We start from the raw sequence: 25813 nt of genomic DNA, 5'->3' as shown, positions 1-25813 counted from the left end.
GTCAACAAAATCTCATAAAAAAGTTTAAAAAAATTTATGTGCGGAATTTTTCAACGGGCCGGATAAAATTAGCAAGAGGGCCGGATCCGGCCCGCGGGCCGGCTTTTGCCCACCCCTGCTTTAGAGCAACATGCGTGCATTGTTACATAATGAAATAATCACAAACGTGGGGTCCTACTATGCATAAATGATAAAGTCATAAAACATATGATTTTTTAACTTTTTTTTTATATAAATTTATATTTTTGTGATATTTAAACTCTATCAAAACTTCAACCGAATTTTCCAATGTGAAAGATATGAATTACTATCGATTGTTGAAAAATAAATTCTCACCCCACACTAATACATTTTTAGGAACTGAAACTAGACACAATTTTAATGTTGTATTGATAGCTATTATATATACCTATGAACTGTCAAATTGACAGTGTGAGTTACAATGTGTCAATATTTCTTTCTGATTTGGATGCCATAAGGAAAAAACGTAAGTGCAACATGTAAAAATTGTTTGTGAATTTTTTTGGAGTGGATTTTGGAACAGTGAATAATTTCTTACGAAATTTGAGAATTTAATGTGAAATCCGAATGAAATTATGTGTTCGTGGAAAAAACAATTTTTTTCGTTTTTTTTTTTTTTGAAAAATATAAATGGATAATGGTTAAAAATGCTCCAATGCTTAATAAAACATATAAATTGAAACGAAAAATTCATGGATGATCAGGAAAAAAGACGATTGTTTCTTAGTTATTCATATGCGTTGATTTGAAATTTAAAAACAATCTTCTTTTTTCCTGATTTTCAATTTATATTTTATATTTACTCAAAAACAAATAGAAAAACAAAAAATATTGTTTATGCCAAAGCGCTTGAATAAAGAATAAAGAAATAAATAATATGAAAATCATATATGTATTTTCTGTTCTAAACCATATCTATTCTATTTTAGTGTGCCCAGCGAAGGGGGCCGGGTTTGCTAGTATATTTATAAAGGCCAAGCTCCTCCACCTGTTTATGGCGTGCATCTTGATGGTGTTTTACAAATGGAGGGACCGACCTACAGTCGACTCCAACCGGCAGTTATTTTTTATGAAGAGCTTTTTCATGGCATAAATACACATACAAACCTCTGACCATTGCCTGCCGAGGGGCGACCGCTATTACAATAGAAAACACTTTTTCTTCATTTTGGTGTTTCACCGAAAATCGAACGAACTTACTCCGTACAGCGGCCGCCATTGCATTTACCACAAACCATACCCGCGATAGCAACTTACATAGTTGTTGTTGTTGGCAATCTAATAACAAAATTACCTTATCAGTCGTACATTTGGCTACTGCTTTAAATCAAAAAAATTTTTTTTTTGATTACGATTGGATTTAATTTATAACAGTAATCCGTCTCAAAAATGCTTAAGTTTAATTACAACAAGTAAGTGCTAAATTCCGGTCCGGACCGAACTTTTTATACCCGCGCACATTTTAGTAAAATTTTATTTGGGCTCTGGTATAGTAAATATAGGGAAAATGCTTTAATTTCTTGTTGTCTATGAGTTTATGTGATTTCAATAATTAATAGCCAGTTCACACACTTTGCCAAAATTTTCGGCAATTACATAAAATTTGGTGCCGTTTGAACCTAGTCATGTGAGAATTCTGCGTGATTATTGACCGACCTTGTAAATTTTCAATAGAAACTTACCTTTAAACTCCTACCTAATCAGACTCGATCTCAACATATTCAACACATGTCCGGCATGTCAAAGTACCACGTATTACACTATCCATTCATTCTCATGCTCTTGAAGCCCACTTATTCAACAACCCTCTCCCTTTGGACCCCACGTTGAAACAGCATTTTTCCTGGACCTACCGTTAGATGAGATTGACGATGACGACCGATAACTACACCGTACCGGTAGTAATTGATAAACTACTACTCCAACAACAACAACGGAAATTATATAATATTTTAAGTTATAAAAAGGTGGGCGGGGATTTTATCAGACCTCAATAATAAATATGTAAGATCTAAATTAGTTGGGCAGCAACACGTGTACCAAGATTGGTCAAGTTTTACACGCAATTACCCAATGAAGTGCGCCCGTAGTTGTGTTATAAATAGTTGCAGCTCTACACCGTGAGCCGTGCAATGCATGGTAATTAAAAACTGCTCATTTATAACAAAGGCTAAACTAAACTCGTAAAAATGTTCCATAAAATTTGTTGATTTTTTTATTGTTTTATTATTGTTTAGGGTGATTTAGAGATTTTTGTTCCTAGTCTCTGCGGCGTAATAATTTGTATTGCCAATAAATTATGGTTTGCAAAATCCGTTCCATGTGACCAGCTTTGCTGGTAGTGGGACGTTGTTGGTTAAAATTTGACTGAATACTTCCCACTCTTGCTAACTACAACTACTTTACTGTAACAACAGTGAAAATTATAATGGTTTCATAAAACGTCTAGTGTTAAAACATAAAAGTCAACTATTAAGTAATATCTATGACTATTTATACACTAGATATAAAGAAGTCCATTTCGGCCGCCGTAACCGAATGGGTTGGTACGTGACTACCATTCGGGAATGCGTAGGTTCGGATCTCCGGGTATGAAACACTGAAATGAAAAAGTGGTTTCTAATAAGGCAGTGGCAAACCTCCGATTGTATTTCTGCTCTGGAAAAGCTCCTCATAAAAAACCAGTTGCCGTTCGGAGTCGGCTTAAAACTGTAAGTCTCTCTATTTATGGAACAAAATCAAGATTAACACCACAAATAGGAGGAGGAGTGTGAAGTGTATGCGCCAATTATAAGCTTCAAGCTTCAGGTTGGTTGCCTTGGAAATACCTAATTTGACAAGAATCGTAAAGAGGAACGAATGGGAAGATGTCACGGTTCTGAATTCAAGAGTCTCTTTTACCAATGACTACTCTAAACAACATAGTAGGTAATGGCATTCACTTAATTGATCTCACACTAAGCCGAAACAGATGTTTCAAACCGAATTGGCAGCAATAACAGAAAAAGCTTTTTGGCTCATATTGACTATCGCTACTACGTAATCCAATAACCAACTTCTTTTGGTCCAATTAAATTAAATATAAATTGAGCGAGTAAATATAATTTGTTGTAGAAAAATTTAGTAAATCTTCGTTTTGGAATTCCATTTCTCTGTTAACAAGAACATTTTCAACAAGGTGTCAGCTTGGACGTAAAATTAAAAGCAAATGGGGTGAAACTACTACTTGTATAGCCGGCAAACTTTTACGATAATAACTACTACCCAACTACAATGGGGTAATATGCTACCACAACGATCAGGTTTTATTTCAGGCTGAGGGCTGTTACTCTAGTAGCAACTGCTAAAAGTTTATACCGAGTGACTTATGAATTCTATTACCTTTGCTCTGCCGGATAATAAGCTGATCTTGCAATATATGTACAGCAAAACAAAATATTTAGCAGAATTTTTCCATTGAGGGATTTTGTTTTAGAGAGTTATGCATATACGATGATATTCAGATGATTGTCATGAGTAGTTAGACATCTTCGTAACTCTAATGAATTGCATGCGAGGAAAGTGCTTCCACAATTTGTACAGTATTTATATGTTGGCATATTTTGCTATATATTATTTGTATATGGTAGTAAATTATATTATAATAACAATAAAAATCGAATGTATTCCGCTTTTAGAAAAGTTGTGTATAGTTTAAAAAACTTGTTTTTTCTTTGTGTCTCCTCTGCACATTCAGATTTATCTACATATTGTTCACTTAAGTATGGACCACTTGAATTGTTCGCGCGCAGACTGTAGCACCTGCAAATGTAAGAGATTCTTGTAGATAATAATTAAAAAAGGGTTACAAATGACTTATCAAACTTATGGAAGAACTTAGTTGTGTACTTGTGTGTTACATAAATAAAATAAAAATTTCTTCGACTTTTTCGTATTTATTTTATATTGGTATAATATAACAATATTAAGAAGGATATAAAAGCACTTCTAAATTGCAATAAAATGTTTCCGCTTTAGCAGCTTTTTTGTGTAGATTTTGTAAAGAAAAATGGTAAAAATAGTAAATAAATTAATTTTAAAATACAGTAATACATATATGTATTATTGGAAAGTAATCTTCAAGCGACGTTATGAATAAAATTCCATTTATGCGTAAAAAATTATTTTGTACAAAAATAAATAAATCAAGTATGTACGTATATACGACCAAGCATTATTCGAAGAAAATATAAACGAGTTTGTCACGTTCTGCGTTCTGCAATTTTTTATTCTCAAACTTTTTCCTTAGCTATCTAATGGGTTACACAATTGAAGTACATGCGTAACATGCTTTTATACGTTATATAAACTTTACAACTTTATGCAAATAGCTATGTTTTATCACTTTGAACCTTTTTTTACTTTACTAAGGCTTTTTCTACTTGGGCGCTTGGCATTCTTACACAGGCACTTCTTACGTCTGCAAGCAATTACTGTATTGTATTCATAATTTTTATTGCTATAAATAATGTAATTTCGCAAATCAAAAAAAGTATAAACGAATTACGAAAATATGAGATTATTTTTAAACTAAATTTACCAAAAATAATCAAATGTGTAGGAAGTTAAAATAAGTATATGTAAAAGATAATCGAGCGTATTGTTTAATAACAACGATGCACCAATACGATAATTGCGACGGACTACCAAAATAGTCCATTGATTTTATTAGTTACCTGCGCGACGGTCTGCTCGGCAATGGGAATGTCTTCGTTGCGCAAATCAACACGTTTTACCACTGAGGCTGGATCGGCATCTAGTATAACTCTGCGAGCATAAAAAGCATATTTATAATAACAACAAATTGCTATAACTTAATTAATTAACTATTAGAAAGGGTTTCGCACTTCTGCCACATACCCGCCATCACAGATCTCATCGAAAGCCAGCATAATAATTTCCAAATTATCCAAAACTAAACGCTTTTCTACATTCTTCTTCAATATCAAACTTATCGTGTCATACAAGCAGTTCAACACCGACAACAGTATCAATTCATTCTCGTAGGCGCTGCCCATTACATAGAAAAACAGATCGACATTACTCTTGTAGACGCAGGTAAGGCCATCCAACATAATAATCTCTGTATTGGAGCGATGTGTTTTGCTGAATAAATTCTTTTCAAAAGCCTTTTGCTCCTTCACTGTGGGCAACACATTCTTGTCATAGTACTTAGCCAATATACGGTTGCCATCATTGTCCATGATGCACATGCCTTTGATGATGTTCAATGTGGGCTCCTAGCAATGAAGTAGATTTATTAAACATTTTCACATATAATTTATTTATTTTTTATAGTAATTTACCATCATAAATCCATCCATTTTCGGTTGATTATTTGCTGTTGACCGTCTGATATTTGACAGTTTATATTACACGTCAACCGCTTATAGGGTTGCAAAGTAATGAAAAGGAGAGGAAAATGTATTACATGCATTAGACCAAATTTTATTAATTGTGCATCATTGTACAGATACCGTATATTTACTAAAAGTAATAAATAAAAAATTTCCGTAAAGAAAGGTAAACTTGCCTGCAAACGGATGAAATTATTTGGTTATAGTATTACCTGGTAATACAGGAATTTAGTGTGTACGAAAAAGTCTCCAAAGACATTACTCACAGCGCCATCTATTGCTAATATATTAGAGCAGAGCATAATTTAAAATTGCCATCATTCACAATTGACTCACAACTCATAACTGAGGAAACTACATTCATTTTAAATTACAGGGAAGTTAATTGTGAATTAACGAGTACGTTTGAGTTTAATAATTTCCGGCTTTCGTTGCTGTTGTATGCACATAACTACTATACAGGGTTGGCCATATTAAACTGACCCATTGAGTAACCCTATAACTTTTTACTGTAATTTGAAATCTAAGGTTTACGTCAACAAGCCAAAGACACTAGGCGCACTTAAGGCCAATATCCGACGGGAAATAGCCGCCATATCGGCCGAGACGCTGGCCAAAACTATGGAAAACGCCGAAAAACGGGCACATTACGCTATACGAGCTAAGGGCGACCACTTGCGCGATATCATATTCAAAAAGTGATGTAAACGAATCTCCTTGAACTAAATTAAATGTTTTTCACAATGAAACACAAAAAAATGTTTCTTTTTCCATATTTTTTTAATAATCACATGGGTCAGTTTAATATGGCCAACCCTGTATATATGAATACAACTCTTAGCAGAGAACGTTCATAAATACATTGAATTAACGGTCTCTTCGTTGCGTTTAGATATTTATTGACAGTACGTACGTCTATCCGTAATTGGGGGTTCTCTTTCTTAAAAGTTATCTGATAATGATTTTATTTCCATTTCCAGTTAGGACTAAGGCTTTATCGAAATCGTGGTTTTATATCCAATCGCAAAGTGAAAGAAAACTATTAGGCTTTCTTGTGTATGGCGTTATTACACATCACCGATTTAGATGTTCTCTGGTAAAGTCATTAGAGCATTAAATCTGTTTAAGTTGTTTGAAGCAATCTGAAGCCGGTGTCGAAAAATTATTTATCTACATATGAAAGAGGTGAAATTGCAAAACTGAGGGAAATGATTCTGATGTGAGAGTCCTGGGACGGATATAAATTCGGATAATTCAAAAATGTAGACCAGACTCTCTTGGGAAAGTAAATACGTTGATTATACGAGGTTCGCTAAATACATACCGCCAACGCTGACATTCCAGCTTATCTAACAGTGAATAAAGCATTCACAATATAGCCTGACAGACATTTGGAATTTTTGATTAAGACAATTTTTTTTTCCTCGCAGCCACTTATGTATGCGTCTATCTTTCATAATAAAATAACATAATATATTTGCATAAATAGTTATATATTTTTATACTAAATGGATATTATACAGAAGGTGGATCAGGCTACAGTCACTGAGACACCGCAGGCTAAGCGCCGCAGCAAAGAAAAATTGGCGAAAATCATTGAAGATATTGGCACAAGTAAGGATGATCCAGCTAGGGATGGGAGAGCTAAAAAAGCCCCTAAAGTTCCGCTGAAACAAAAATTGATTGAGGTTTCCGAAGAGAACCAAAATTTGAGCAATTCCATTACTGCGAAAAATGCAGAAATCTCCGATTTAAAACGTTCAATACAGTGTCTAAATGAAGTGCTAAACTCAGTGCCCATTGACGAGTTGCGTTGCAATTCGTCTATAGCAAGCTCGAAGTTATTGGAGTTAAGTAAAAAGAATCGCGTACTTCGTGCTGAGCTGGAAACTACTAAAAATCAAGTTAGCAAAAAAGATGTGCAAATTAAAAAATTGGAACGCGAACTAAAGCATGCCGAAGATAGGCTGCGCAATGGAGTTGCCGAAACTCACAAGGTTTGACGTTTTCGAAATTTCCAAAGGTATGTAGTGATAAGTTCCTTTTGTTGTTTTTTTTCATTGCCCAGGACCCATCAGATGAGCTGCGCGCCAAATTAAGTACTGTACAGCAGAAATTATTTGAAACGCGAAATAAAAATACCGAATTACAAAATCAGCTCAAGCTTGCACAAAAATGTCTGCAACAGGAAATCGGTGAGCATTTTAATTTGACTACACTGAACTCACAGGCACAGAACTTCAACTGGCGTGGCCGCGCACAACAAATCTTGCATCTACAGCAGAAAGTTCATGAATTAAAAGAGCGCCTGGACATGGTAGATAGGCATACCATTGATGGTCGACCCATTGCCTTTGGCAATGATGGCACAACCACAAAGAGTTCTGGTGATCGTTCGCTAAGCCATGAGGAAGCCAGGGAGACACTGAATGCGAGTACCACCTCGTTTGATCGCTACAACACAGTCGTACGAAAAACTGAAATATTGCATCGCGCTAAAGTTGAAGGTCTCGAAAAAGAAATTGCCACTCTAAAAGCACAACTGGAAGAGCAACGTGGTAAAGTCTTGGCGCTGAAGGTGCGTAACAAAACACTCAACGAAGATGTGCTGAGGTTTAAGATCAAGGCGAATACGCTGGAGGTACAAACAGATTACAATGGCTTGAATTTAACGAATATGAATGAAAAGATGAATGTGCAACGTTACCACTACGAAAATCGTTTGGAAGAGATGACACGGCAATTAAACGATTTGAAGCGAATACATAAGGAGGGAGAGTTTCGAGAGGAGGAAATTCGCTTGAAGCTGGAAAATATGGAAAACTTAATACAAAACAAAGATACACATATTGATGAGTTGAATCAGAACATAGCGCATTTGGAAACTGATCTGAAAGCTTTAGCAGGCGATTTTCTTTTTTCATGTCGTGAGCTGCGCAAGGTGGGATAGCGAAAAAAAAAAACTTATTATGTAGATTCATTTACGGAATTAAAGTTGTTATAATCTGTTTAATATTTCAGGAAGAATTCATCACTATACTCGATTCATTGGAAGCTGAAAAAAATGAACTACTGAAACATAATAAAATACTAGTTACGCGTAGTGAACAGGATCGTGTCAAGAACGAAGCGCTTCATGATCAGGTGGCCAAACAGAAAGTGCGAATTTCACGTTTGGAATCGCGTATCCGGGAGCTTGAGAAGGAAGTCGAAATACATTCAGAGCGCAAGAAACGCACGCAACGCATTGCCGACTATGTGAACAGTATGAGTTCGGTATCGTCGATAGGCACCTTCGTTTTTGAGAATACTTCGCTGAGTAACTTATCGAATACGGAGGGCGACGATATGACACCAGCACAAATTTACCAAATGAGACATGAGTAAGAAATCAAACGACAAAATAATAGAGCTTTAAATAAACTTAGCTGTTTCTCAACCATTAGACTCGAATATGCCAAAGAGAAGCTAACATACTTAACGGAGAAAGTGATGCATTTGCAGGAAGAAAAAGAAAACGATGCACGCGCTTTTGCGGATATAATAAGCAGTTCCAAAAGTGTTGTGTTGGAGACAATATTGGGCAATCGGAGTAATACTACGTTGTCAGTGCAGATCAATACTGAGGGATCGGGACGGGCTTAGCGAGCATTCATAAACTTGAAATATGAAATTTTTGTTTGGTGCTAGCATTCAAAAATATTCGGAATTGAGATGTATGGGCGTGAATATATGGATGAGAGTCGTAAGATGAATAGCTTTTCTTAAATATGTAGTGCCGATATTGTCGTTTAAAATTTTGATTAAGAGCATACAAAATTTATGTTGAATTGAAATCAGTTTCCTAACTAATATAAACAGTTTACCAGGTAAATTTCTTTGTTATAATGCGAGAGAAAATCTTTTTAATTTGTCAGAAAAAAATAATGTTTTGGAATGCGTTAAAATAACCACTTACTGAGTCATACATTCAGCAACCGCAAGGTAACAACATTTCTGTACTAAATATGAGGGTCGTTGGAGATGACACTACTGGCGCATCGAGGTTAGCTAGTAGTGTCTCTGGAAAGAACATATAACAAGTTTCAGCCAGATCGGTCTGTTTCTTTGTGTTGGACATTCGTTTGAATCGAGAAAGTCGAGTGATTTTTCATTTTCATCAATACAACCTGTTCACACCCCAACAGTTGTGGTTGCCAAATTAATGGGGAATAGGGTTCCAACTCGTTTCACATCGCTTCTATTCCCAAGAATTAGTTCTGTTGGATTCCTCTTCCCGTCGAATGGCTGGCGGGAAAAGATTTTATTCAAACAAGGAGGTGATTGCAGAAACGAGTGGCTATTTTTGAGATTTGGACAAATATTATTATTCGGAAGGCTTCAACAAACTAGAACAGCGTTGGACGAAGTGTATAAGCCAAATAGGAAACTATGTCAGAAAATAAAAAAAGGTTCTCCCCGAAACAAATTAAGATTAATTAATTATTTTTCGCACGGTCTATGCAAACGACCCTCGTACATATAAAGGGTTTTCCAATAACAGGTGTTATCTATCGTTATCGAGAGATAATTAACGCCGGATTTATGGCCGGAATTGGATGGTATTGATCTGGACAACGTTTATTTTCAACAGGACGGCGTTACGTGCCACACAAGCAACGAAACCATTGATCCTTTACGGGAAAAGTTTCCGCACTGTGTTATCTCCCGAAGAGGTGATCACAATTAGCCACCGAGATCTTGTGATTTAACTCCTTCTGACTTTTTTCATTGGGGCCGTGAAAGAGAAGGTCTACGCCAACAGCCCAGGGTCGATTCAAGATCTCAAAGATGGAACTCGTGAGGCTATCGAGGACATAGGGCAGCCACTTTTCAATTCGGGTATGGAAAATTTCATCCTGTAAGCGTGGTCGTGGAGGTCATTTGCCTGATGTTATTTTCCACTATTAACGGCATACCTTCCTCTTTATAATGAAATAAATATCCGATCATTTATATTAAAAAATAGCATTTTTCTTTGAATATCAAAATAACACCTTTTTTTGGAAAACCCTTCGCAATGATATTCATGGAAACAAATATGCTGTACATCATTTTCGGGGATATAGGTATGTACCTAGTCATGCTATAAGTTCTGTTACAAGTTAAGTTCTTTATACGTAGATATGAAATTATAATACTTTTTAATGAAGTTAGTTTTATTTAATCATGTAAATATTAAAAAAATGTAAATTTCTATTCGAAATGGTCACCATGAAGAGAAGCAACGACTTTACAAGGCACTCCCTATCAATCCATTACGGAGGCTGGATGGAAGCCACGCTGAACCCTTGGAGCAACAGTCTTTGCGTCTTGAGAAGTTTTAGTACAAGTTTTGTCGTTTTGCTTATTAAATACTTCTTCAACAGTGAATGAACATTTTTTCATCTGTGAAAAAAATTCCATAGCTGTTGACTGCGGGCCACCAAAGAAGCTGCTTGCATTTGTCGAGCCTAATTGCCTGTAATTAGTCTTGACATTAATCTAGTCGATATATTCATTTCCCTCGACATGATTTTCTGCTTTCTAAGGGGATTTTTGCGAATTCTTTTCCGAACGGCTTTTATGGCTGCACTGGTTCGAAGCACGCGAGGACGATCACTTCTTTGTCTGTCTGTCACTTCAGACGTTTGGGAAAAACGATTGAGTGCAGTAAATAAAAATTCTCGAAATATTAGGTTTTTTCAGCAATTCGAAAATCTCACTTGCACTTTACCACATGAATGCAATCACTGGAATGCGATTTTCCTTAGCTCCCCACTCCGTTGTTAACAATCTTTTCTGTGAATTCGTTCTCGCCGTATGCATTGTAAAATTTGTCACAGAATTTGTGAATTTATGGCAAGACTAAGTACTCTAAGATCTCGTTTTATGCGATGTATACGTTCAACAGAAAAGCTCATATAAAAAATTCGCATTAAGCGGATAGATACCTGTAAAATTTCGAAAAAAAATTTTTTTTTCATAAAATGTTAATATAATCCTTTTAGAATATGTCAAAAAATTTTTAGAACGTAAATTTAAGTATTTCTCATATTTATTATAGATCGTCAACCGTGACGACTCTATTCTTTGCATCGAGCGCTGGGAGAGGTATAGTTATGTTTTCAAACTTTAGACGCGTTTTTCTCAAAACTATATTTTTCTAATTGGCGTATACGATAACTCGAAAAGTTTTTCTTTTTTTTCATTTGTTTTTAATTCATATAGAAATTATGACATTAATAAACAAACAACATTTTTGGTTGTTTGTATTCAGGTCACTGACGCCGATGCTACAATGCCCGCCGATTGAGAAGACCCGCTGCGACCTTCCTGGAAGAATTGAGTATACATCCGCCATTTTAAATGATTAAAATAATAAAAAAAATAATAATAAAAAAAGTTGTATATTATTTTAAGGTATAAATAAACTGTATGCCAATTTTGAAAAATATATATTGACTTCTTCATTTTAGATAATTTTAATGGAAATCAGGGAAAATATGGCCGTTTACAGGTATCTGTCCCCTTAAAAAAGATTTTACTTGTCTTGAAAAAGGAGGGATACGTTCCGTAATTTTCTAAAATCGCATAAAACCGAAACAACTTAAAACTAACTTAAAACCGCATAAAAAAGTTTGCAGAAATTAAAAGAATGAATGAAATGCTTAATAAATTACTTCGAATGTCTGAAAGAAATTAACATAAAAGCTTAAAGTAAACTTGTCAGAGTTTTAGTTAACTCAAACTTAATTCATTTTTTTTTAACATTTTTAGTTTTACATTTTTGATTAGTAGTAGTAGTAGTAGTACTTATTGCAAATAATAGTAAAATATACAAAGTATGAAATTTACTTATTGTAATATTAAGAAAAAAAGTATTTACAATAAGTTAACGACAATGATATGAGCCGTCTGTCGATTTATTTTTCGTGCAAAACAATTATTAGGTTTACGGTTTTTAAAACCACTTAAACTCTTTTATTAAATAATCTCTGTATCTAAAGGCGTATTTAACAAAACGCAAAAGTTTATCCTAATGATCATTTTCCATTGAGAATCTCAATCAGTTGTGAGTCATTTAAGGTGAATTTTCCGAAAAAGACTTTTCTATATTCTCTTAATATTGGACAGCGCGCCAGGAAATGTGTTATGTTTTCAAGCTCAAGTTTTATTTTCTGTGTCAAATCTGTTGTTATTTAAAATTACCATGTCACGTCCAGCCCTTTTTATCCACATACTTGGTTCTAAGTCATACTTTTTGACGTGATAACGTCTTATAATTCGATGTAGCCGGCTGCACGCACCAAAAAATTCGGCGTTACCTTGCTCATGCGGCGTTACCTTGCTTGCACTTCTCCTCTTTACTGAGTTTCCTTTTTTTCTGAACACCATTATTTGTGTCTTTGAGCAGTTTACTTCAAGGTTGCATAGATTGCTGTAACTTTCAAGGTCATTAATTATCTCTTGCAGTTTTCTTGGGTGATCCGAATGATACGAACAAAATGATATCATCCGCATACATTAGAAGCATGACATTTTTTTTCTTTTATGTTTAACACTTTGGGGACGAGTGTCGGCATATAGCCGCCCAAACCGTTTTACCGTTGACGATGCGTATCGGCATTTAGCCGCCCAAATTATGTAGTTCGTAGCTGTAAGGCTCGCGACGTCTGTCGTTCTGAGCGATAAGATACGCATAGGTATAGTAAAGGAATCACGTTTTCATTCAAAGACATTAGGGGTCATTAGCGATTAAGTCTTATTTTCCTTATAATGTAAACTTACGATGTGAGACTACGGTAGTGTCAGAACGAATTTCAGTTCTTCGATTCAGTCTCTTAGGGTCACTGCCAGAGGAACCAGCAGGTTTTTTATATATTTTATATTTTATCGTACGCACGATGGCTATGCGATCTAGAGATGATACGTCAGATAGTGACAGTTCTGACGAATATTTCTTTGAATCAGATAAGACGGAAGATGATGGTATTACTTCGTCAATTTGAACGATACCATACAATGCCGGAATATAAAATGTATATGTGTATTAGGCCGGGTCGATTTGTGGGGAGGCAAAAAAATTGCCCATTGCTCTGTGAAAATCATATTCTAGGGATCAAAATAAGAAATTTTGCCGAAGGAATCATACCTCTAAAACGAATTCTCATGCCCCCCAATTTGGGTCGAACTTTTAGTGTCTTTTGTGGGGAGGCAAAAAAATCGCCCATTGCTCTGTGAAAATCATATTCTAGGGATCAAAATAAGAAACTTTGCCGAAGGAACCATACCTCTAAAACGAATTCTGATGTCCCCCAATTTGGGTCGAACTTTTAGTGTCTTTTGTGGGGAGGCAAAAAAATCGCCCATTGCTCTGTGAAAATCATATTCTAGGGATCAAAATAAGAAACTTTGCCGAAGGAACCATACCTCTAAAACGAATTCTGATGTCCCCCAATTTGGGTCGAACTTTTAGTGTCTTTTGTGGGGAGGCAAAAAAATCGCCCATTGCTCTGTGAAAACCGTATTCTAGGGATCAAAATAAGAAACTTTGCCGAAGCAACCATACCTCTAAAACGAATTCTGATGTCCCCCAATTTGGGTCGAACTTTTTAGTTTCTTTTCTATAACTCACTTAAATTAATTTTTTCATTTACATATGTTCCGACTAAATAAATTTCTTAAGAGAAAAAATAGATATTATTATAAATAAATAATAAATATTATTATACAATAAATAAATAAAAATAAAGAAAAACATAACCATTTAGCTGATTTTTTCATGTAAAGGCCAAAAATGGTGATATTTTTAAATTGGGGGACATCAGAATTCGTTTTAGAGGTATGGTTCCTTCGGCAAAGTTTCTTATTTTGATCCCTAGAATACGGTTTTCACAGAGCAATGAGCGATTTTTAAATCGACCCGCCCTAATGTGTATTGTATTTTTTTAATTTGTTTGTTTATAATTTTTTATTTTATGAAAAGTTTTCTTGTGTTAAATAAAGCCTTAGTTTTTATAACATTCAACGTACTTATTTTCTTTACTGCGCACTCCAATACCTCTCGTCCTCAGCGACGCTCGCTAGTCGAGCGGCTCCGTCCCCAAAGGGTTAAACCTTCTTCTAAGCTTTCATGTAAGTCGTTTATGTAAAGAGCAAATAGTATGGCGACAATAATCGTCCTTGTTTGACGCTTGAGTTTGTTTTGAATGTAACTGAAATCTCTTGAGCCATTCCATGCAACTGCCTTTGTAACGCTATATATATTCTCTATGAACTTCTTTAGTTTCGTTGCAAGACCAATATGGTGCAGTTTATATATCAAGGCGTTTCTTGATACTCTATCAAACGCCGCTTTAAAGTTGACAAAATGCGCGTAAACTTTCTTCTTTTCTTTGAATTTTAAATGGACAATAGCAGCTAAATTGAATATATTGTCGACTGTGGACTAATTCTGTCTGAAGCCTGCTTGATACACCATTAAAATACTGTTCCTTTCAGTTCAAGAGGTTATTCTTTCGTTAATTATGCCCATCATAACTTTAGCAATGCAGTTCATAAATGAAATTCCTTTGTAGTTTCCTACTAGGGCAGGATTCCTTTTTTTGGATATGGGAAAAACTACGCTGGTTCTAAAAACCTCGTCTACTTTACATTTTTCGTAAAGATTTGTGTAAGCACTTGTCATAGCCATAATGAAGGTATCGGGGGCATTTTTTAAGGAATTCTATCTCGTAAGGAATTCTATCAGTCCCTGGAGCTTTGTTTAATTTAACTTTGTTTAGCACAGATCTAACTTCGTCTGGTGAAAAAACTGCCTCAAGCAGATCATCAGCGTGGAAGTTATGTGCATAAAAAATTTCCTTGTCATTAGCAGTGGGGCTCAGATTTTCAATATAAGCCTTAAATTCATGCGTTGATATGGTGCGACTTATTTCCAAAGCTTCACCCTTTATCTTCTTAACGAATTTCTACCAGCTAGCGCTATCTTTAATGTTGTTGATATTTTCTATAAGCCTGTCATACCATTCTTCTCTATTCCTTTTACATACTTCTTTAAAATATTTATTTGCTTTTAAGTACAACAATTTATTTGTTTCATTATATCTTTCTCGAATGACACTTAAGCTTTGAAATGACGAGATTCTTGCTTCTTCACATTCTTTGTTAAACCACTCATTCTTGGCTAACCTTTTTGATTTCTTTTGGCTCCTTATCTACGACTGTTCTATTGCTTCTTGAAGATCTTGAATATTAACTTCTTTTACTCTACTTATAATTCCTAATTCTTATTTAAATTTCCTTGATACTACTCCTTTTTTTGGATATTCCAATTCAACTTTGGCCATAAGCTACATTTAGACATTTTGCTGGCTCTTCCACCCAACTTCAATTCAATTGGCAAATGGTCCGATCAACTTCTAAAGTTGATTTTAAAGTTCAAAATTAAGCGTTGTAACACATTTTTGTTGACTATGCAGCAATCTATCTATTGTCGATTGTCCCACTCGACAGAAGGAAAGTGAAGTTTTCTTCGAGATCCCCTTTTGTTCTACCATTTAAAACAATTAATCCGAAATCATTACAAAAATCAAGCAAAATCTTACCTCTACCATTCTCTATCTTATCCTTTGAATTTCTTATTTCGAACCACTATCGCTATCTGATAATAGTTTGCACCGTTTGCGGAGTGGTTCCAAATCACTTTCATCATCAGAGGAGACTGTCTCTGCCATAGATATTTGCAGTAAAGGCAATGTATTTTCACAAACTTCATTCTCGTTCTGTGTACGTCTTTCTTGTTTGATAATGTAATCGGTAATTAAACTCTGTCATGACGATTCTACTAATTTTTTATGTAGTTCAAGATATCCAAGATATGCATTTCTGCAGCTCACGTTGTAAGAAAATTTGTTTTCTTATTAATGCCCCCAATTCTGAACCAGCCTTTAAATTCCAACGTGAGCTGCAGCACTGCATACCTGGATACTGATGAGTTTCTAATTTACTGTAAAGTTGAAGACCTTCTCGAATTAATTTTGCAGTGAGGAGGATTGGTTTTTCTTCCTCATCATTATCACCCTATAGATCTTCGATGACATCTAAAGTTAGATTAATAATATCATTGTGACTGAAGACATCATCCACAAGCAATTCATCTATATCATCATCTATACCATCTCCACCAATTTCATGTGCCAGAGTAGTTATATCATCAGAGAGTGTCGATGTTTGATTTGTTTTATTACTTACATATATTCAATGGATCAAATGGTGTGAGCTTTGAGCGTTTCACTGCCTATACGCGGGCTTACTAAACAAGACTATATGTATGTCCAAGAAATTTTTGGATGAAATACAAATCGCACAACTTCAAAATCCCATTAAAATAATCCGCATAAAAAGAGACCTTACCGGATATTGATTTCGAATGTGAGGAAACAAATAAAAGATCCACTGCAAGTTTTATTGAACTTTGTTGTATTTATAAAATGATTTACTGAATAACATATATTATTTATTTTTTAATTGTTTTACATTTATTTAATGTAATTTGCTCAATCATTACACTCAATATTTCGTATATCAAGCACATGTTTTAAAATATTTTATGAAGATGCCTCCAATTGCACTTTTCTAATATCTAATTTTTTGCGATTTTATATGTTATCAGAGATTATACATAAATATTGTTGAAAGATTTTTTTTTATGTGAATTTATATGCCATTCATAGTATCGTTTCCAAAAGCGTTAAGTTTCAAGATTGTATTGCTGTAATATTATATATGGATATAGTTGACCTTTCATAATATTACTTAGTAAAGTATATTTTTTCTAGTACATACCCGTGCATGTGTGACTTGTAGTGGAGTGAAATAAGAAAATTTATTTTTTACAAGTATTAATTGAAAAAATACTGCTTAGAATTCTACAAGGCGCGTTCCCAAGCAAACGGAACGATTTAAAAATAAGTATTTCTAGTGGGACTTTCAATTATGTTCTAATACATTTTTTCATTTGTACGAATAGTAGCGAATTTTCAGCCGAAGTCGTAGTATGTTTGCGTCTTCGATTAAAAAGAGCATATCGAACAAGCAGTCAATATTAATTTGTTGATATGAGCATAAAAAAAAAAAAAAATTATAATACCTTTACTTTAAAGTTAGGCTATCGATTTGAAATTGAAATTTGAGTTGGTCGAGCCAAGGAGCACGAAGAGATTTGTTGGCTTCTAAAACACTCAGTCTAAAAAGCCCATTGTATTTAGAGCTCTGGAAAGAGGGTATATAGTCAAGGGGGAAAGGAAAAAAGTATCAGAGAAAGAGATAGGAAAGAATAGAGACAGAGACAGAGATGGAGGTAGTTAGTCTTGTGAGAATTTTCAAGATTCTTTGGTAAATCTGTAAATATCCTCCAGTTTTAGAGAACGAATATTACTCATTCTTACGACATCGGAACCCAAAACTCGTAGTCTTCCTCTAGCAAAGGCAAGACAGTCATGGAGAAAGTGCTCAGTGCTATCCGCCTTCTCCAAGCAAGACAGGCACACTGGGTCCTCAATGATTCCAATGGTGGTCATATGCTGACCCCACGGGTTGTGTCCTGTAATAATACCGACCATCAACCGAACATCTTTCCTTCCAAGTTTTAGTAGAAAGTTTGACAGTTTTTTGTTCGGACTTGTCACAAAACACTTTGCAGTTCTGCAGCGTTCTAGACCGGACCATCGCTCTTTATGTAAATTGCATACATAATCGCTGAACCAATTCATGATTCTTGCGGAACTGATTCCGATTATTGGCTCTGGCCCTTGTGGGGCTATCGATTAGTGTGGGCCTTGTTTTGCCACACGAAATCACAAAAATTGACTGCTTTAACTGTCATCGGCCTCAATTGTGACGATTTTTTTTAATAACATTTTAATTGCTAACTTTTTCGCCACAATTTAGTTTTCCAAATAAAACGAAAGCATTTTAGTTGACTGTTGTATACGAATATAGACGTCCTTAAAAACCGACTTATGCTATTCTAAACACTTCTGATCAGATATTCTTCAAGACACGCACTATATATTTCATCATTTTTGATGGCTTCAACGTCTACGAGTATAAAATCTTCCAACTTTGATCCTGAAGGTTATCGGAAGGGGACTATTTTAATGATATTTTTTGTTGTCCCTCTCTCCCTTTAGAAAGTTTTGTTAATTGTGGAACACACCTTGAAATCGGGGTAGCAACTAAAAAGCGTAAATTACTCAATAAAGTATAAATAATTACAAAGTTATAGTGAAATAAATATATATTATATATATCAAATTTAAAAGATAATAAATGATAACATAAAATAAAAATAAATGACGTTAGAAATGTATAAACATAACTTCTACTTTAGATAATTTTATTATGGAATGGAAGTTTCAGAGTATCCCATACTTTTCCTTATTTAATTTATTTTGAGTATATGAGCGGTCGAGTTTTGCTTTATTTCTGGTTGAGGCTATATACAAGACCGTTCTTTTCATGCGCATACTGTTTTAAATAATTTAAAATTCTCAACAATATAAAAATAGGTGGCGAACTTATTCAAAAATAGTTTAGGATTATAATTTTCTTAAAATCCCATAGTTTGCGATATTTACGCATTAATCCTTACAATCTAATAATAATCTCTGTGATACCTCCAAATCAGTTGAAATTTTTTCTTGCATGTCCGACATAACACAAAAAAAAAAATAAAAATATTAATATACTTACTTGAATTTGGTCAAAAAGGAGTTCAAAGTTCTCAATTTACTATGCCTCCATAGTAAGAGTAAATACACATTTTCACCTAATGTCATACTGAATTTTGTACGCATCATATTTTCAAATAACATAGCTCGTGACCATTTCTGAATACTTATGTATATTAGATTTTTGGGTGACGTTTCGGCAAATGAGCGTTATGAACATCGTTATATTGTATTTTGACTTTTTAAATAATTAACTACATAAAAATTGTACATTCTGTCAAAAAAGTACCGGGAATTGTTCAATAACACGCAAAATAATTGCTTAATTCGATGAATACGGAGATTGTTCAATGATATTTGTCGAATTTTTGGTAAAAAACTGTTCACAATATGAGCCTTGTGAGACGGTGCGTTATTATGGTGCAAGATCTATGAGTTTTCTTTCCACAAATTGAACCGTTCCTTACGCACATTCCCTCTCAAACGTCGCATAACTTCAAATAATGTAAAAGAAAGGGCCATTTTCGGTGTGATTAATGGTATCATCGATCACCCGATTTTACTTGAGCGGATATGTTGTAATGTTTCGCAACGAAGTCTTTCCAATTTTTATTCTTTCTAAATTTCATTTCTATTACAAAAATAAAGTAAAAAAAAAAAAAAACCAAACAACAAAATTCAAATACATACATAAATTAATGGAATAATCGGAAAATCATTTCAAATTATAAAAAAATTTAATTATGTTAAGCGAATCATGAGAAATAAAAATATCAAAATATTGCATACAAACGGCTTTACAAGATGTTGATTTACTACGTTAAACTTCAATTAGTGACATTTTAATTTAGCTTCACAGTGTTTGGTTAAATTATTTTTTATTCCATCGACATTATTTTAATGATTACACACATGAGAAAATCGCTATACTTGCGATATTATAGCTGAATGGTAGTAAATTTGTGTTTTAGTTTTTCAACATCACGCCTGGATTTCTTTTAAAGGACCTCAAAGTTTCAGTTAGGGCATTAGGGTAGTAGATCATTGTAGATCATTATGGTAATGGTTGTATGAGTTAAGCTAAGGGCTTTATGCACTGCGACCAGATTGATCCATTGTGCGCCCCTACTTACTTAATTATAATTATTTAGTATACTGAGGAATCGAACCAGCTCCTTAGGAGGGAGAAATTGTAGGTCTTCCTCCCAAGATTCTGTGTCTCCTGTGGCCTAATGCCTCGCAGTTGGTGCTTAAGAGTTCCATAGCAGCACTTGCATGATTTTGTACTAGATAACCCTATTGTGTTAAAGTGTTTATTACAGGTAAAGTAACCAGTAAATGCTCTACAGAGTAATCTGAGGCCTTTTTTTATGTAGGATTAGAGCAGATTTTGCTCTGTTGGCATTGAAGTTCAAACAATTTTTGGAGTGATTAAGGCCGCTTGTGCCGTGCCAGTGTTCCCTGATTTTAGTTTGGATTAATTTTGTAGTTACCTGTTTTATATTATTTTTGTTGTCCAATAAATAGCCCTTCTGCCCCTTTTTTAGCATACAAATCTGTCTTCTCGTTTTCTTCGTGGCCCTCATGTCGTAGTACCCAAATCAGTGAGATCCGATTATGTGTGGCCAGTTTGTTGAGTGCATTGTTACACTCTATGAACACATTTGACTAGAATGTGAAGCTATTCAAGGCTTTGAGAACCGATTGGCTGTCTGAAAGTATTTTCATTTTGACTTTCTCGAAGCCTCTGTTAGATATGGGTTTCCACCGCATGGAAACCCGCGGTATCTGTACTTAGTGTTAGGGATTTGTGTGTTCTAGGCCCCACTATTCCTGCTTCTACTCCTTGGAGCGTTTTGGAATCATTTGTATACCATTTTTGTGAGTCATCATTTAGCCATGTTGGGTTAGCGTTCCACACTTCCCTAGACGTCTAGTAGAACATTAATTTTCGTTCAAAGCAGGGATGCTTGTTATCACCACTCTTATATACGCTGTACCTGAGCAACCCACATGATTATTTGGGAAATGCTTTGATCGTTGAAAACATTAATATAAGGACGATAATTTCCTGTTAGTATTGATTAGAAAAATATTGCAACGAATGAAATATGGAAGTTAATCCAAGTAAATCGGAAATTATGATTTTCAGAAAAGGAAGCTGGATATCGCAGTTGGAAAAGTGGAGGTACAATGGCGAAGATATAAGGGTTGTGGCGGAACATCTCTATTTGGGTGCCATACTTACACCGAAAATAACATTCGGAATACATTTGGAAGCCAGAAACAACGCAGTCAAGGCAAGAATGAATTGTAGCTGGAAGGACTTTCTGTTAAATCGTCAATATCGCTAAAAAATAAATGAAAACTTTTGCAAGCTTACTATAGGTCCATGCAATCTTATGCTGCCCAAGTGTGTGGTTATACATTAACGGATGAGGTCGACAAGCTGCAAAGATACTTCGTGAAAAGGATCCTAATGATACCAGACTTGACGCCAAACTATGCAATTTCGCTGGAAACAGCAGTTAGAGAAAGCCACTTTTTTACATTGGGTCTTCGCATGAAATATTATTTACAATATTTATAATATTTTTAAAACTGTATATGAATAAAAAGAAAGCAGACTTCCGCATAAATTGCCGTAGTATGTGATACGAAAAATTATTTTCTAGTATGAACAATGAACATCCAAATGACATGGGTTGAGGATGCGGATTAACTTTCGACGAATGCAGCAATAGTACGCGGTAGCACAGCCTTTGCATACAGTCTCTGACAGAATTAAAGGCCAAACTTGCCAGAGAACATAACGAAAAAGCACTTGCAAGTGCATCACGCACATACAAATACTTAGGCCTAGCAAAGGGTTCAACCTATATAAAAGCAGGAATGCGGATTGAAGATATCTCAATGACTTTCAAAGCGCGTTGTTGCCTGCTTATATTAAATGCCAATAAATTCGGAACGTGTCAAAAATGTGCAGCCTCTGCAGTCTGATTTTATTGGAAGATGTGCTGTACTCGCTGAGTTTAGAAATATTTATTTACAAAAACGCCGAATTAACAGAAAAAGAAATTACAAATCGGAGAAACATGTTAGGTAAATTGTATTCAGCTATACGCTATAGAATTTATTTGATTGCGAAGTTTACTAATTGATTAATTTTTTTTTTAATTTTCCATAAGGAAAATGACATACGATGAATTACGACAAAATTATTACAGATATATACCCTATGATCTGAAAGTACCGGGAATGTTTAAATAAAATAAAACAGAGTCAAATTTCAGACAAATTTATTTTATCTCCTTCAAAATATGACCCGTCTGAAGCAACACACATGGGCCAACGTTTAACCCAGTCCTCCATGCACCCCTGGTAGGCCGACGAAGGGATGGCCTTCAGTTCCTTCGTCACATTCTTTTTGATCTCCTCTATCGACTGAAATCTCCTTTCACGAAGTGGTAACTTCAACTTGGGAAACAAAAAGAAGTCACACGTGGTCTACTTGGTGTTTTGTGTTTGGTCAAATAATCCAGTACAATTTGGGCTCTGTGCGATGGCGCGTTATCATCATGCAAAATCCAAGAATTGTTTACCTACATTTCTGGCCGGCCAGGCAGACACTAATGATCCGATGGCGCTAAAAAGTGACAGATGTGTGTCTTACAGTCCTACAAACATAAGAAAAAAATATGGACCGGTTCCCACGTGCGCGGTTCGTTTAAATTAAATATTCCCGGTACTTACTGATCAGAGGGTATATTAATTTTCTTTTTTCAATTTCCTTGATGGTTTTCATAGGAGTTATTCCAAACAAAATTGTAATAAAAACCATTCTGCACCGTCATTTGTTAACTAACAGCAACGCTTTCCATTTCATTTTTTTTCCTTGCTCAATCCTCTAGGGAGCATAGGGCCTCGACAAGACTCTTGCGTTGGTTTCGTTAATCTGTTCTGATTAGCCTGCCACTACCAGTCCTAAGTAGTGGGAATGCACACCTGTCGTTGCTTAGGAATAACGCCTTCTTACTGCTTGGAGCGCCATCTATGTCTCACATTTTTCAGGCAGAAGGATCGCACAGATGGTTGAGGACTTCGCTAAATGCTTGTTTAGCAGCCCCTATGCAAATAACGCGCAGACTATTGTGCGGGAGTAAAGATGGGAAGCATACGTTTTTGGGGTTGTGGAATGGAATAGGAGGAATTTTTTTTTTTAGTAAGTAGGTAAATTTGGAAAAGTGCGATGTCCGTGCCTTACGTGGAATTCAAAGCCACAACCTCTGGGATGGCAGGCTAGTGCACTTACGCTAGACTACCGAGACCGACTTTTCATTTCATAGCCATATATAAAATTCGTATAATTTTTATTGCAGGGTCCTAACTGAAACTTTGAGGCCTTTGACTTTGATTTAAATATCATTGAGTAATAGTATCCTACACATATCGAACTACCGTTGAACGGAGTTACATAAAAAATAAATAAAACATTTTATTATTCATTACACTGATTTGGCAACATTTTAGTACTCATTTCGTTTTAAATCTTAATATCTATTGCGTTTTTACTAAAAAAGAAGACATTTTTACTATCTAGTTTCTCAAAAACTTGCGATTTGCTCACTATATTTTTATTTTTCGCATAGTTTAATATACATGTGTATGTATGTAGTTAAGCATATTAGGTTGATGCAAATAAGAGGCACTTTAGGGCATACAATTTATAATATTTAATAATATTTTTTCCAACTACAATCATTATAAGAATTAGTCCTAACTAGAGCATGAAAAATTGGATTAAAATTAATAAACGCTTCTTAAGCTATCAAAAATTTTCCGTGCAAGCGTGATCTATTAGTTTTCCTAAACATTAACTATTTTTATTTATCACAAAAAAAAATTCAAATACTCAGTCCAATATGAGTCACTTTAGAGGCTTCACTTGATAATTGGATATTTTAATTCGATAAACGTTATTGTTGATAAAAAACCCTTCAGTTGTAATTCATTTAAGATTACTTTTCACTTTTTCATTAGTATTTAATCATTCATTTTGATACATATTGAATTTCCGTTGACTTATAAAATACATTTATTTATTTTTATTTAGTTGTAGATATAGTCTATACTAAGTATTGGAGTATCAAGTCAATATTGCAAATTGCTAAAAATTCGATCGAATCTCGTTAATCTAAATGCTTTTACCTGTTTATTAGATAAATTCTTATATGTTTTAACAATATGTATGTAGTTTATAACAAAACACAATTACTTACATATACATATATCAATGTTTTATGATTTTTTGTTTTTTTTTTTTTGTAAATTATATTACCGAACTCCATATTATAGTAATAATAGCTCAGTTATTACTAATGTATTACGACAATTTGTCTTTGCATTATTGTAGTTACATTAGTTATAAGACAATTAATAAGCCATATTCAGGTAACCTGAAACGTCGAATCTAATTTTTCAAGTGCGAAATTATAATAAATTAAAGAAACAAAATATTGATGTAGGCCAAATTTGGTTCCGACAAGATATATTGCGTGATTCTGTTATTTCCTAAAGCAATGCAAGCTAAATATTTATTTCCGCCTAAAAGAGTTCCTCGTCAGTCCGCAATGATGTCGGGTGTGTTCGAACGTTGCGGCAGTGATACTTTCTGAGTTAACTTTACGCTCGAGGCATTGCACATCACTAGCAGAACAAATGCAATACAAAAAAAAGACGTTGTCTGTAAAGTCGGTTTACTGACGATAGTTTAACGTGACAACGTCATAAGAAAATACTGATGCAATGGTTGCAATTTTCAAAACATAATTTCAATTTTATTTGTTTGATAGATATTTTGTATGGATATAGAGGATGTAAATGGAATCGCAATGGAATTGATCAAGTTACATTTACCCAAACATGAAAAATGACGAAACATTTATCAAATTCATGAAAGATATGTTCAATTTCGATTGTGCATCAGACGTTAATAAGTCAACAACACTAAGAGGAAACATCATCGATTTGCCTTTTTCAAGACACAATACACTCGAAACACCCTCTTTCATTTCCTACTTTTCCTATCATCGTCCTATTCTCAACAGACGAAACGGAACTCGGGTTTTTAGTGGGTGAGTCGAAAGGCAAGTTCCACACTTTTCGGCTTTCAATGCTTTGTGCCACTTCAAAAAAAAAAAAAAAAAAAAAACTCATATATGTATGTACGTATATGCTCACTCAAGTAGGAGAGAGCCAGAAGCCGAACGTTGCCGAATGCGGGGGCCGATTGTGCTCTTTGTCGTTCGTTCCGCGCTTTCGCTTGCAGTTCAAGCAAGGTGACGGCGCATGAGCAAGATAACGACACATTTTTTCGTGCGTGCAGCCGGCTAAATCGAATTAAGGGTTTTTCAATTGGCGCGGGTCGATTTTGGCGCCCTGCTGTAGCCATTTTGTTTTGGTGACATCTGTCAAATCTTTTGTTTATTATTCAGTTGTTTATGCCAAATCATCATGGCAAGTTACACGGTTGAACAGCACGTTCAAATGATAAAAATTTATTATCAAAATGAGTGTTCATTAACGCAAACGTTGCGCGCATTGCGCCCATTTTTCGGTAGACGTGGTGGTCCTTCCAATTTC

The 25813-nt window shown here is 34.8% G+C and overlaps 2 protein-coding genes across 3 annotated transcripts; one reads left to right on the top strand and one right to left on the bottom strand.

The window, feature by feature from the left end:
- Positions 1-3605: 3605 nt before the first annotated feature.
- LOC129242680 (coatomer subunit zeta-1) lies at positions 3606-5446 on the bottom strand. 2 transcript variants are annotated; one of them, XM_054879466.1, is made up of 4 exons: positions 5367-5446; positions 4921-5300; positions 4737-4827; positions 3606-3822 (listed from the first exon to the last, which is right to left on the bottom strand). In XM_054879466.1, exons 1-4 carry the CDS (start codon positions 5382-5384, stop codon positions 3775-3777), a joined length of 537 nt encoding a protein of 178 aa, XP_054735441.1. In that variant the 5' UTR covers positions 5385-5446; the 3' UTR covers positions 3606-3774. The 2 variants fall into 2 exon arrangements, with proteins under 2 accessions (XP_054735441.1, XP_054735443.1); XM_054879468.1 differs by lacking the exon at positions 3606-3822 and adding an exon at positions 3937-4041.
- Positions 5447-6854: 1408 nt separating this feature from the next.
- On the top strand, positions 6855-9166 carry LOC129242889 (coiled-coil domain-containing protein 13). Its single transcript, XM_054879792.1, has 4 exons — positions 6855-7414; positions 7486-8358; positions 8439-8800; positions 8864-9166. Exons 1-4 carry the CDS (start codon positions 6926-6928, stop codon positions 9060-9062), a joined length of 1923 nt encoding a protein of 640 aa, XP_054735767.1. The 5' UTR covers positions 6855-6925; the 3' UTR covers positions 9063-9166.
- Positions 9167-25813: the final 16647 nt, after the last annotated feature.

This window comes from Anastrepha obliqua, chromosome 3 (assembly GCF_027943255.1).
Source record: "Anastrepha obliqua isolate idAnaObli1 chromosome 3, idAnaObli1_1.0, whole genome shotgun sequence".
Classification (NCBI taxonomy): Eukaryota; Metazoa; Arthropoda; class Insecta; order Diptera; family Tephritidae; genus Anastrepha; species Anastrepha obliqua.
This window is presented reverse-complemented; position numbering and strand designations above follow the sequence as displayed.

Excerpts from the sequence above, each read along its gene's own strand:
- LOC129242680 (XM_054879466.1), bottom strand. Across the intron at positions 4,828-4,920 it reads GATGAGATCTGTGATGGCGG|AGTTATACTAGATGCCGATC; the intron begins GTATGTGGCAGA and ends TTATGCTCGCAG. Across the intron at positions 3,823-4,736 it reads CCGAGCAGACCGTCGCGCAG|GTGCTACAGTCTGCGCGCGA; the intron begins GTAACTAATAAA and ends TTACATTTGCAG.
- LOC129242889 (XM_054879792.1), top strand. The coding sequence starts at position 6,926 with ATGGATATTATACAGAAGGTGGATCAGGCTACAGTCACTGAGACACCG. Across the intron at positions 8,359-8,438 it reads CATGTCGTGAGCTGCGCAAG|GAAGAATTCATCACTATACT; the intron begins GTGGGATAGCGA and ends TTAATATTTCAG. Across the intron at positions 8,801-8,863 it reads ATTTACCAAATGAGACATGA|ACTCGAATATGCCAAAGAGA; the intron begins GTAAGAAATCAA and ends CTCAACCATTAG.